Source organism: Hemitrygon akajei, chromosome 22 (assembly GCF_048418815.1).
Source record: "Hemitrygon akajei chromosome 22, sHemAka1.3, whole genome shotgun sequence".
Taxonomy (NCBI): domain Eukaryota; kingdom Metazoa; phylum Chordata; class Chondrichthyes; order Myliobatiformes; family Dasyatidae; genus Hemitrygon; species Hemitrygon akajei.
Genome location: NC_133145.1, coordinates 41221749 through 41234201, shown reverse-complemented (window position 1 = coordinate 41234201; position 12453 = coordinate 41221749). Strand labels below are relative to the sequence as shown.

Below are 12453 nucleotides of genomic sequence, written 5' to 3'. Positions count from 1 at the left end.
AAACTCCATTGTCCACCCTCATCTACCTTTTAGGCTAACTTCTCAAAAAACTCTAGGAGATTAGTGAAGTGTGACTTTCCATGCACAAAGCCATGCTTATGCCATCTCATTAAACATCGTCTGTCCAAATGCTAGATGATGCTGTCCCTCAGAATTCCTTCAAGTAACTTCCCCATCTCTGATGTCAGGATGACTGGGCTGTAGTATGGCTCGTCCTTACTACAGTTCTTAAAAAACAGAATGACTTAAGTCACCTTCCAGTCTTCTGTAAGTTCACCAGTGGCTAATATTGATGTTAATATCTCCTCAGTTTCTTGATAACCTCCCACAATGTCTGAGGATGTACCTGGTCAACTCTTGGAGATTTAGTAGTATGAAATTTATCCAAAACATCTCTACTTGTTTTCCTTGAACAACCATGATTTTCTCTTCAGTAAATACCAAGTAGAAATATTCCTGGAAAAGCCCACCAATCTTCTGCAGCTCAAGACAAAGGCAGCTCTGCTGATCTACGCTCTCCCTAGCCATCCTTTTACTCTTAGTATAGTTATAGATCCTCTGACCTGCCAGATCTGTCTCATACCCTATCTTTGCCATCCCGATTTCCTTCTCAATTGTGTTCTTAATCAAGGGATTTATTCATCCCTAATCTCCTAAACCAAAAGGTATCCTTCCTTCCTTCCTTTAGGTATTTTCTTCATCAGAACCTCAATATGTCTCATCAGCCAGGGGTAGGTCACTTTAGAGATCAGCAGAAGCATCTTTCTCCCAAGCTGCAGAAGATGGGTGGGCTTTTCCCCAAACTTGCTAAGTTTGCCCTTCATCCTAACAGGAATATGCTGTCCTATACTCTTAATACCACATGTTTATAGGCCACCCCCCGCTTAACATCTATTTCTTTTCTTTCAAACAGTTCACCCAATTGACTTCTACGGAAAATCCTACAGAAAGTAGTGGCTATGGCCCAGTCCATCACAGGTAAAGCTCTCCCAACCATTGAGCACATCTACGTGAAACGCTATTGTGGAAAAGCAGCATCTATCATCAGGGAACCCGATCACCCAGGACATACTCTCTTTTGGCTGCTGCCCCTCAGAATTCCTTAAAGTAACTTCCCAGTTTCTGATGTCAGGATGACTGGGCTGTAGTATGGTTTGCCCTTACTACAGTTTTTAAACAGTGGAATGGCTGTTGCTATCAGGAAGAAGATACAGGAGCCTCAGGACTCACAACACCAGGTTCAACAACAGTTATTACCCCTCAACCATCAAGCTCTTGAACCAGTGGGGATAACACTACTCAACTTCACTGAACGTCATTGAAATGTTCCCACAACCAATTGACTTGCTTTCAAGGTCTCTTCATCTCATGTTCTTCCTTCCTTCCCTTCTATTTATTTTTGTATTTGCACAGTTTTTTTGTCTTCTGCAGTCGGATTGAATGCCCAAGTGAGGCAGTCTTTCATTAATTCTGTTATGGTTATTATCTATAGATTTATTAAGTATGCCAACAAGAAAATGAATCTCAGGATTGTATATTGGGACATGTAGGTATTCTGATAATAAACTTGGTTTGAACTTTGAACTTTAGATCTTGCTTAATTCCCCCAAAATTAGCTCTGATCCCTTTTAGGACACTAAACTGTGGACCCATCCTATCCTTTTCCATCACTATCTCAAAACTAAGGACAGAATTCTGATCACAGCATCTTAAGTATGCACTGACATACAAATCTGCCAGTTGCCCTACCTCATTCCCTAGGAAAAGGCCCAGTTTCACACTTTTTCTAGTAGGTCCCTCTATATATATTGACTCAGGAAACTTTGTTGGACACATTTCACAAATTCCACCCCATCCAGGCCCTTAACACTGGGTGGCCCAGTCAATATCAGTAAAATTAAAATCTCCCAATATACATCCCTATTATTCTTACAACTATGAGCAATTTGTCAACACCTCTGTTCCTCAAGTTCCCACTAACCGCTGCAGCATCCAAACAAATGTGTAAAACTGTCCAGTTCTGGCTTACAGGAAAGCAGGAAAAAGACCACAAGACATAGGAGAAGAATTATGCCATTCCACCATGGCTGCTTTATTACCCTTTTCAATCCCATTCTCTTGCCTTCTCCCTGTAACCTTTGATGCCCTGACTAATCAAGAACCTATCAACCTCTGGTTTAAATATACCCAATGAGTGGGCCTCCACAGCCATCTGTGGCAATGAATTCCAAAGATTCACTACCCTCTTGCTAAAGAAATTTCTCCTCATCTCTATTCCAAATGGACATCCTTCTATTCTAAGGCTATGCCCTCTGGTCCTAGACTCAGCCAATATTGGAAGCATCCTCTTCGCATCCACTCTATCTCGGCCTTTCAATATTCAATAGGTTTCAATGAGATTCCCCCCATCATTCCCTTAAGCTGCAGCGAGTTCAGGCCCAGAGCCATCAAATGCTCATCACTCTTTAACCCTTTTATTCCTGAAATAATTCTTGTGAATCTCCTCTAGACCCTCTCTAATGCCAGCACATCCTTTCTTTCCTAGATTGGGGGCCCAAAACTGCTCATAATACTCCAAGTGCAGTCTTACCAATGCCTTATAAAGCCTCAGCATTACACCTTTGTTTTTACATATATTCTAGTGCTCTCAAAATGAATGCTAACATTGCATTTGCCTTCCTTACCATTGACTTAACCAGCAAGTTAACCTTTAGGAAATCCTACACAAGGACTCCCAAGTCCCTTTGCACCTCTGGCTTTTGAATTTTCTCCTGTTTAGACAATAGTCTATGCCTTTATTCCATTCTACCAAAGTGTATGACCATACACTTCCCCCTACAATATATTCCATCTGCCACTTCTTTGCCCATTCTCCCAATCTGTCTAAGTTTTTCTGCACCCTCAACACTACCTGCCTCTCCACCTATCTTCATATTGTCCGCAAATTTGGCTACAAGGCCATAAATTCCATCATCCAAATCACTGACACATGCACTACATGAAAATAAGCGATCCCAACAACGATCCCTGCTGGAACACCACTAGTCACTGCAGCCAACAAGAAAAGACCCCTGTTATTTGCACACTTTACCCCCTGCCAGTCAGACAATCTATCCATGCTAATATCTTTCCTGTAATACTATGGGCTCTCATCTTATTAAGCAGCCTCATTTTTGAAAATCCAAGTAAACACCATTCACTGATTCTCCTTTGTCTATCCTGCTTGTTACTTCCTCAAAGAATTCCAACAGATTGGTCAGGCAAGATTTCCACGACAGGAAACCATTCTGATTTCAGGCTATTTTATCATGCACCTCAAAGTACTCTGAAACCTCATCTTTAATAATGGACTCCAACAGCTTGCCAACCACTGAAATCAGGGTATCTGGCCTATAATTTTCTTTCTTCTGTATTCCTCCCTTTTTAAAGAGTGGAGTGAGATTTACAATTTTCCAATAAGCTGGAACCATTCCAGAATCTAGTGATTCTTTAAAGATCTAATCCCTCACAATCTCTTCAGCCACCTTTTTCAGAACCCTGGGGTGTAGTTCATCTGGTCTGAATGGCTTAACTGCCTTCAGATCTTTCAGCTTTCCAAGCATCTTCTCCTTAATAATGGAAAATGCACTCATTTCTGCTCCCTGACTCTCAAATTTCTGACATACTGTTAAAGTGAAGTCTGACACAAAATACTTACAACACACACAAAATGCTGGTGGAACACAGCAAGCCAGGCAGCATCTATAGGGAGAAGCAATGTCGACGTTTCGGGCTGAGACCCTTTGTCAGGACTAACTGAAAGGAAAGATAGTAAGAGATTAGAAAGTAGTGGGGTGAGGGGGAAATGTGAAATGATAGGAGAAGACTGGAGGGGGTGGGATGAAGCTAACAGCTGGAAAGGTGATTGATGAAGGTGATACAGAGCTGGAGAAGGGAAAGGATCATGGGACGGGAGGCCTCAGGAGAAATAAGGGGGGGGGGGGGGGAAGCACCAGAGGGAGATGGAGAACAGGCAGAGTGATGGGCAGAGAAAGAGAAAAAAAAATAAACAACTAAATATGTCAGGGATGGGGTAAGAAGGGGAGGAGAGGCATTAACAGAAGTTAGAGAAGTCAATGTTCATGCCATCAGGTTGGAGGCTACCCAGCTGGTATATAAGGTGTTGTTCCTCCAACCTGAGTTTGGATTCATTTTGACAGTAGAGGAGGTCATGGATAGACATATCAGAATGGGAATGGGACATGGAATTAAAATGTGTGGCCACTGAGAGATCCTGCTTTCTCTGGCGGACCAAGCGTAGGTGTTCAGTGAAACGGTCTCCCAGTCTGCGTCGGGTCTCATCAATATATAAAAGGCCACACCGGGAGCACCGGACGCAGTATACCACACCAGCCGACTCACAGGTGAAGTGTCGCCTCACCTGGAAGGATTGTCTGGGGCCCTGAATGGTGGTGAGGGAGGAAGTGTAAGGGCAAGTGTAGCACTTGTTCTGTTTACAAGGATAAGTGCCAGGAGGGAGATCGGTGGGAAGGGATGGGGGGGGGATGAGTGGACAAGGGAGTTGCGTAGGGAGCGATCCCTGCTGAAAGCAGAAAGAAGAGGGGAGGGAAAGATGTGTTTGGTAGTGGGATCCCGTTGGAGGTGGCGGAAGTTACGGAGAATTACACATTGGACCTGGAGGCTGGTGGGGTGGTAGGTGAGGACAAGGGGAACCCTATCCCGAGTGGGGTGGCGGGTGGATGGGGTAAGGGCAGATGTGCAGAAATGGGAGAGATGCATTTGAGAGCAGAGTTGATGGTGGAAGAAGGGAAGCCCCTTTGTTTGAGAGCAGAGTTGATGGTCTTCCCACCCTGTCTCTTGCAAAAATGCTATCCCCTTCTCACAATTCCTCCGTCTCCGTCACATCTGCTCTCAGGATGAGGCTTTTCATTCCAGGACGAAGGAGATGTCTTCCTTTTTTAAACAAAGGGGCTTCACTTCTCTCTCATGCCTCTGTAATTCCCTTTACTCCACTGTAATACTGATACATCTGACTTTAGTTTCTTCCTCTGAAACTGCAGGGTGAATTCTATCATATTATTTGAAATATTGTGGAATATTATCATATTATGATCATTGCTTCCAAAGGGTTTCTTTACTTTTAGCTCCCTAATCCAATCTGGCTCATAACTCAATGCCCAATGCAGAATTGCCTTCCCCCTAGTGGGCTTAAAAACAAGCTGCTCTAAAAAAGCACTTTTTGGAATGTCTAGTAGGCATTCTAAAAATCCCCTCTTTGGAACCAGCACCAACCTGATTTTCCCAATCTACCTGCATATTTAAATCCCCCATGATTATTGCAACATTGCCCTTTTTACATGCCTTTTCTATCTCCTGTTGTAAGTTGTAGCCCACATCCTGGCTACTGTTCGGAGGCATGTATATAATTCCCATCAGTGTCTTTTTACCCTTGCATTTCTTAACTCTACCCACAAGGATCCTACACAATCCCCTTCTATGTCATCTCTTTCTAAGGATTTAAATTTTTTTTTCATTTTTTTTTTACCAATGAAGCCATCTGCCTGTCCTTTTGATAAAGCATGCATCTTTGGATGTTAAGCTCCCAACTATGATCTTCTTTCAGTCACGACTCAGTGAAGCCTTTGACATCATACCTGCCAATCTCTAATTGAACTACAAGATCATTTACCTTATTCAGTGTACTGCATGCATTCAAATATAACACCTTCAGTCCTGTATACATCACCCTTTTCAACTTTGCCACTATGTTTCACTTTATCTCATCCCACTGACAGCAATTTTGTCAGATATTCTGCCTGTCCTTCCTCACAATTCTCACTGCATCTACTTGTATGCCAACTGCCCCATCCTCAGTCCTGTCACTCTGGTTCCCATCCCCCTGCCAAGTTCATTGAAACCCTCCCAACAGTTCGAACAAACCTGCCTACAAGGATATTGGTCCCCCCCCCCCCCCACCCTTCCAGGTTCAGGTGTAACCCATCTTTTTTGTACCTTCTTTTGTGCCTTCAACAAAAGAGATCCCAATGATCCAGAAATCTGAAACCTATCCCCTTGACAAATCATCCTATTCTTACCCTTGCTGGTGCAAGGCATAGGTAGCAATCCAGAGTTTACTACCCTGGAGGTTCTACATTTCAGCTTAGTATCTTCAGGATCTCCTTGCTTTTCATACCTATGTCGTTGGTACCAAAAGGTACCATGACTTCTGGCTGTTTACCCACCCCCTTTGGAATGCCGTGGACTCAAACTGAGACATCCCTGACCCTGGCACCCAGGAGGTAAATTTACCATTCTGGTGTCTCTTTCACATCCACAGAATCTCCTGTCTGCTCCTCTAACTACTGTACTCCTCTTCTCCCCCTTTCCTTCTGAGCCACAGAGCCAGACTCAGTGCCAGAGACCCAGTCACTGAAGCTTCCCCTGGTTAGGTCATCCCCACCAACAGTATCCAAAGCAGTGCACTTATTACTGAAGGGAATGGCCACAGAGCTACTGTGCACTGGTTGGCTATCCTCTTTCCTTCTCCTGACAGTCACCAAAGTACCTGCCTCCTGCAATTCAGGGGTGACCACTTCTCTGTGGCTCCTATCAATTGCCTTTTTATTCTCCTTTATGAGCCGAAGGTCAATGAGTTGCAGCTCCAGTTGCTCTAAGGAGCTGTCACTCAATGTACTTCATGCAGAAGTGATTATCAGGGATTCTGGGGGTCTTCCAAAATTCCCACATCTCACACAAAGAACATACCACTAACCCTGGACCCATTCTCACTTCACTAGCTACGTACTAATATAGAAAAAGAGAGGGGGAAAAAACCAATTAACAACTTACTTCAAGCCTATGCCTGTTCTCGGCCTATATTCACCCAAGCCTGTTAAGCCAGGGCCTATCCATTCTAACTCCAGCAATGATCTTTGCTGAGTGTCTAATAAAATCATTATGATTGCAGACTGCCAAAAGGCCCGAGCTCTTTTTAAACCTTGCACCACCTCAGCAAAACAAGAGACTGCTTGTGATGACTATATCCCGCCAAAGATAATTTGGCTAATTAAAGTATAGACCATCAGGCTCAAAGATAGCTTCTATCACGTTCTATCACTATTGAATTGTCCCTTAATATGATAAGGTGGTCTCTTGACCTCATAATCTACCTCATTATGATCTTGTACTTTATAACTAACACTTCATTCAGCATTCTGTTATCGGTTTCCCTTGTACTACCTCAATACTCTGCTGTTATGAAAGTATCTGTATGGATGGCAGTTAACACAAAGTTTTTCACTGTTTTGTGTGAGAATAATAAACAAATTTATCTTATCAATCTGCTGAGTTATCGGTAAAATGATTACAAGGCATCATCGATAGTCCTGTAAAATGATTATTACTTAACAAAAACCTGTCAATCAAAACTCAGCTTTGGTTCTGCTGGGAACTCTCATGAATCAAAGTACATTTGTTATCAAACTACATTTGAAATACACAACCCTAAAATTTGTCATCCCACAGACAGCCACAAAACAAATAAAACCATACAACCCATTCAAAGAAAGACATCAGCCTCCACTCCCCAACATGCAAAAATAAACAAATCATGCAAACGGCAAAAAAAGAACGAGAAATACAGAACGTAAAACACAAAATAGAAAATGTCGAGGCATATTCAGTTCAGCTCATTTCAATCTAGCACTGTGTCGTTCATTATCTGTAGGCTGCCCCAATCAAAATCACTCAAAAGATCAATAAAAAAGATGTGACCACGAACCAGAAACACATCATAATGTGAACCACAGAGTCCAATCCACAAACTGCGTCGATTAAACCTTGTCCAAGACTCAGGACTTATATTTTTCTCTCCTTACTGGAGGAATCTAGTGCTTTTGTAGTGTGAAGTGGGGAGTGTAACAAAAAGACTGTTTTCAAATCTGTACTGCTACAAACAATATATTGAGTGGTTCTCCAAGACTGCCTCAGCATACAGCCTAATAGAATCTTTGAAAACTGAAAAATGCAATGTTGGACTAAGTGTGACATAGCTGTGTCTGATATTGACATAGCTGTGTCTGATATTGACATGAGCCTGATAAAACAAATTCTAAAGTTAAAAATTCAAAGAGAATTTATTATCAAAGTACATATTGGTCACCATATACAACCCTGAGATTCATATCCTAAGAACCATAATTGAGTCAATGAAAGCCCCCACTCAAAAGGGCAGACAAACAACCAATGTGCAAAAGACAACAGGCTGTGCAACTACAAAAAAAACAAGAAAGAATAATAACAAATAAATAAGCAATAATATCAAGAACATGAGATGAAAGGTCCTTGAAAGTGAGTCCATAGGTTGTGGGAACTGTTTAGTAATGGGACAAGTGAAGCTGAGTGACGTTATCCCCACTGGTTCAAGAGGCTGATGGTTGAGTGGTTAACAACGGTTCCTGAACCTGGTGGTATGAGTCCTGAGGCCCCTGTACCTTCTTCCTGATTGCAGCAATGAGAAAAGAGTATGGCCTGGGTGGTGGGGGTCCCTGATGATGGATTCTGCTTTCATGCAACAGTGCTCTGTGTAGATGTGCACAATGGTGGGGAGGCTTTACCCATGTTGGACTGGGCTGTATCCACTACTTTTTGTAGGATTTTCCATTCAAGGGCATCGGTGTTTCCACACCAGGCTGCGAAGCAATATACTCTTCACTATACGTCTATAGAGGTTCGTCAAAGTGTTAGATGTCATGCCAAATTTTTGCAAACTTCTAAAGAAGTAAATGCTCTCCTGTGCTTTCTTCATAATTGCATTTATGTGCTGGGCCCAGGACAAGCCCTCTGAAATGATAACACTGAGGAATTTAAAGCTGCTGACCCTCTCCACCTCTGATCCCCTGATGAGGACTGGCTCGTGGACCTCCAGTATCCTCCTTCTGAAGTCAATAATCAGCTCCTTGGTCTTACTGACAGTGAGTGAGAGGTTGTTGTTGTGACAGCACTCAGCCAGATTTTCAATTTCCTTACTATGTGCTGATTCTTCACCATCTTTGATCTGGCCAATGAAAATGGTGTCATCAGTGAACTTCAATATGGCATTGGAGCTATACGTAACCACACAGTCATTAGTGTAAAGTGAGTAGAGCAGGGGTCACACAGCCTTGTGGTGATGGAGGTTGTGGAAGAGATGTTGCCAATCCAAACCTTCTAGTCAATGTATACACAACTTTTAGTGATTACCTTCAAAGTTCAGAGTTCTAATATATTATGAAAATACAGTACTGTGTAAAAGGCTTAGGGGCATATATATAGTTAGATATCCTGAGACTTTTGCATAGTACTGTAAATTAAGTCTTTCCAGTTACCAAATAATATTACTAAACTAATACAAAGCAAAACATTCTTATTTGTTTGCCATCCACCATCCTGTTTTAACCAATATACTGTGTTGTTCAAATCTTAGGTAGCCTAGCTATATATATGTGTCTAAGAATTTTGTATCAATATACAATCTTGATATTCATCTTGTTGCAGGCACTCACAAAACAAAGAATCACAATGGAATTCATGCAAAACCACATATAATGAAGAACGCCACATATCCAATGTGCCAAAGAGGCCAAATTTTGCAAATAGTTTAAAAAAAGTACACAAATAACAAATGGAACATGAGCTGCAGAGTCAGTTCAATGTAAATGCCAATGTAACCAAATTGATTGTGGTTATATCTGCAAAAGCAAACATCACTGAATTTCAGGTATAATTGAACTTTGTGAAAATAAAAGACAAATGTCCCATTTGTAACTAACGAAGATGCAGGAATCTCCATCAAGGGCAAGTTGTCTCCTTCCTTGATTTGAGTAATGTGGGATAGATCTTATCCAGGGGATCTTAAATCTCGAGGATTATACATCCCACCACATCTATCACCTCCTTAATAGGGACTTGGTCCTGTAAAGGAAGATATTTTCCAAAGAACAGTGTGGGCTAAAGGAGAAAGACTGTAAGATCATGAAAAACAGAGTGAGAAATTCAGAATTTGGGGCAGCTGTTTATGGAGAATCAGAATCACATTTAATATCATCGGCATATGTCCTAAAATTTGTTAACTTTATAGCTTGCAGGACAATAAAATGCATGTAAATAAATAGAAACAAAAGACTGAATTTCAGTAAGTATATATAAGTCTATAAAACAGTTAAGTTAAAATAAGTAGTGCAAAAAATAGAAATATAAAAGTAGTAATGTAGTGTTCATAGGTTCAATATTCCTTTAGAGATTAGATGGCAGAGGGGAAGAAGCTGTTCCTGAATAGCTGAGTACGAGCCTACAGGCTTCTGTACCTCCTTCTCAAAGGTTAACAGTGTGAAGAGGGCATGTTCTGGGTGGTGAGCACCCTTAATGATGGACACTGCCTTCCAAAGGCACTGCTCCTTGACGATGTCTTGGATACTACAGAGACTAGTACTCATGATGGAGTTGACTAATTTTACAAGTTTCTGCAATTTATTTTGATCCTGCACAGTTGATAGGGACTGGTAAGGACCAATATACATAGGGATAGCTAGGTGATATTCTTGCATATGACTTCCAAAAAAGCTGATTGGAAGAGGTAGGATCGAGCAAAACTAGGAACATAGAACAACTAGTAGGACAGATTATTTTCTGTGATCAATGATTGGTCAATGTGTGTTGTAAAACATGAAAATACATAAATCAGACTCCCAAGGTTGTGTTCCAATAGTATTAGATGAGCTCTCTCATAAGGGCAATGACCACAATTTTTCCCTTCCTCTTCCTTCTTCCTCTAGTCACCACTCTGGTCTTTTACCTCTTCTCATCTGCCTGTTACTCCCCCCTGGGTCCCTATCCCTTTCCCTTTCTCCTATGGTCCACTCTCCTTCAGATCCCTTCCTCTCCAGCCCTTTACCTTTCCCATCCACCTGGCTTCACCTATCACCTTCCAGTTAGCCTCCTTCCCTTCCTCCCACCATTTAATTCTGGGGTTTCTCCCTCTTCCTTTCCAGTCCTGAAGAAGGGTCTCGGCCTGAAACGTTGACTGTTTACTCACTTCCATAGATGCTGCCTGAACCTGCTGAGTTCCTCCAGCATTTAGTATGTGTTGCACCACAACTAATAAACAGTTTTATGTGCACCCGTATTTTGCTGACATTTTCTATTGAAAAAATATTTTCTTAAATAACTACTGAGCTTTATTATTTTTCACATTCACCACTGGGCACAGAATTAAGCTAATGCTCTACACATTCATTCCTCACTGTTCACCTAGTTCAGCGTTGCTCTGTGGCGTAGATACAGAAGGACTCAGCCCTCCCTCCAACATCTTCCAGACATCTTGAATAGAACTGTCAGCTCCATAGGATGACATTAGTTGTTCAGACTGGTTGTGTGAATTTTGCATCAAGGGTTGTGACTGGCTGTGTTCTGATGTAAGTGAATGTGACTGACCAGCTTCCAAGAATTCACATTCCTTTGCTTTATCAAGTGTAATTTTCGCTATACCTACAGCTCGGCCCTGTGGAGAAAATAAGAAAAATAGAAAATAAGAAAATTAGATTTAGAAAATGCAGATGAAAGATTTAACTCACCTTTTCTTTTTATACCTTATCTATGTTTCCTATTCTATTTCTTCGCTATCGAACATGGTGTCTCTTTGCTGACGGATAGCTCCTTAAGTAACAAACACCTTGCCTAAAGAGCTACCCATGTGATTTGACAGGATATTTGATTATTGGAAATAATAAAGCAAGAAATGATGGAAGTCCTGAATGAACTTCACCAGTCTTTGAGACTAATTAGAGTTCCTAAAACCTCAATCAAGAACTAATTAACTCAGCAGAGACTTGGATATGAACCTCGTGTTTCTTCTGATCTGAGTGGCTCAGCTGCTCTTTGAATAAATGTGATCAGAGGCAATGTCGTAGAATCAGAATCAGGTTAACACTGACATACAGTTATGTTGTGAAACGTTGTTTGGTGGTAGAAGTACAGTGCAAGATATTAGAAATTACTACAAGAAATTAATAAATAAATGATACAAAGGAGGAATCATAAAAACATAGAAAACATACAGCACAATACAGGCCCTTCGGCCCACAATGTTGTGCCAAACATGTACTTACTTTAGAAATTACTTAGGGTTACCCATAGCCCTCTATCTTTCTAAGCTCCATGTCCCTATCCAGGAGTGTCTTAAAAGACCCTATCGTATCCGCTTCCACCACTGTCGCCGGTAGGCCATTCCACGCACTCACCACTCTCTGTGTAAAAAACTTAACCCTGACATCTCCACTGTAGCTACTTCCAAGCACCTTAAAACTGCGCCCTCTTGTGTTAGCCATTTCAGCCCGGGGGAAAAGCCTCTGACTATCCACATAATCAATGCCTCTCATCATCTTATACACATCCTGAGGAAGTGTTCAGGGGTTCATA

General features: G+C 41.6%; 1 protein-coding gene across 4 annotated transcripts in view; it reads right to left on the bottom strand.

The window, feature by feature from the left end:
* Positions 1–12453, bottom strand: part of ccdc57 (coiled-coil domain containing 57) — a 161892-nt gene that overhangs the window by 16955 nt on the left and 132484 nt on the right. For all 4 annotated transcript variants that reach the window (XM_073026074.1, XM_073026075.1, XM_073026076.1 and 1 more), the window contains one exon: positions 11287–11536. In XM_073026074.1, the coding sequence (XP_072882175.1) occupies positions 11287–11536 (250 nt within the window). The remainder of the gene's footprint in view (positions 1–11286; positions 11537–12453) is intronic.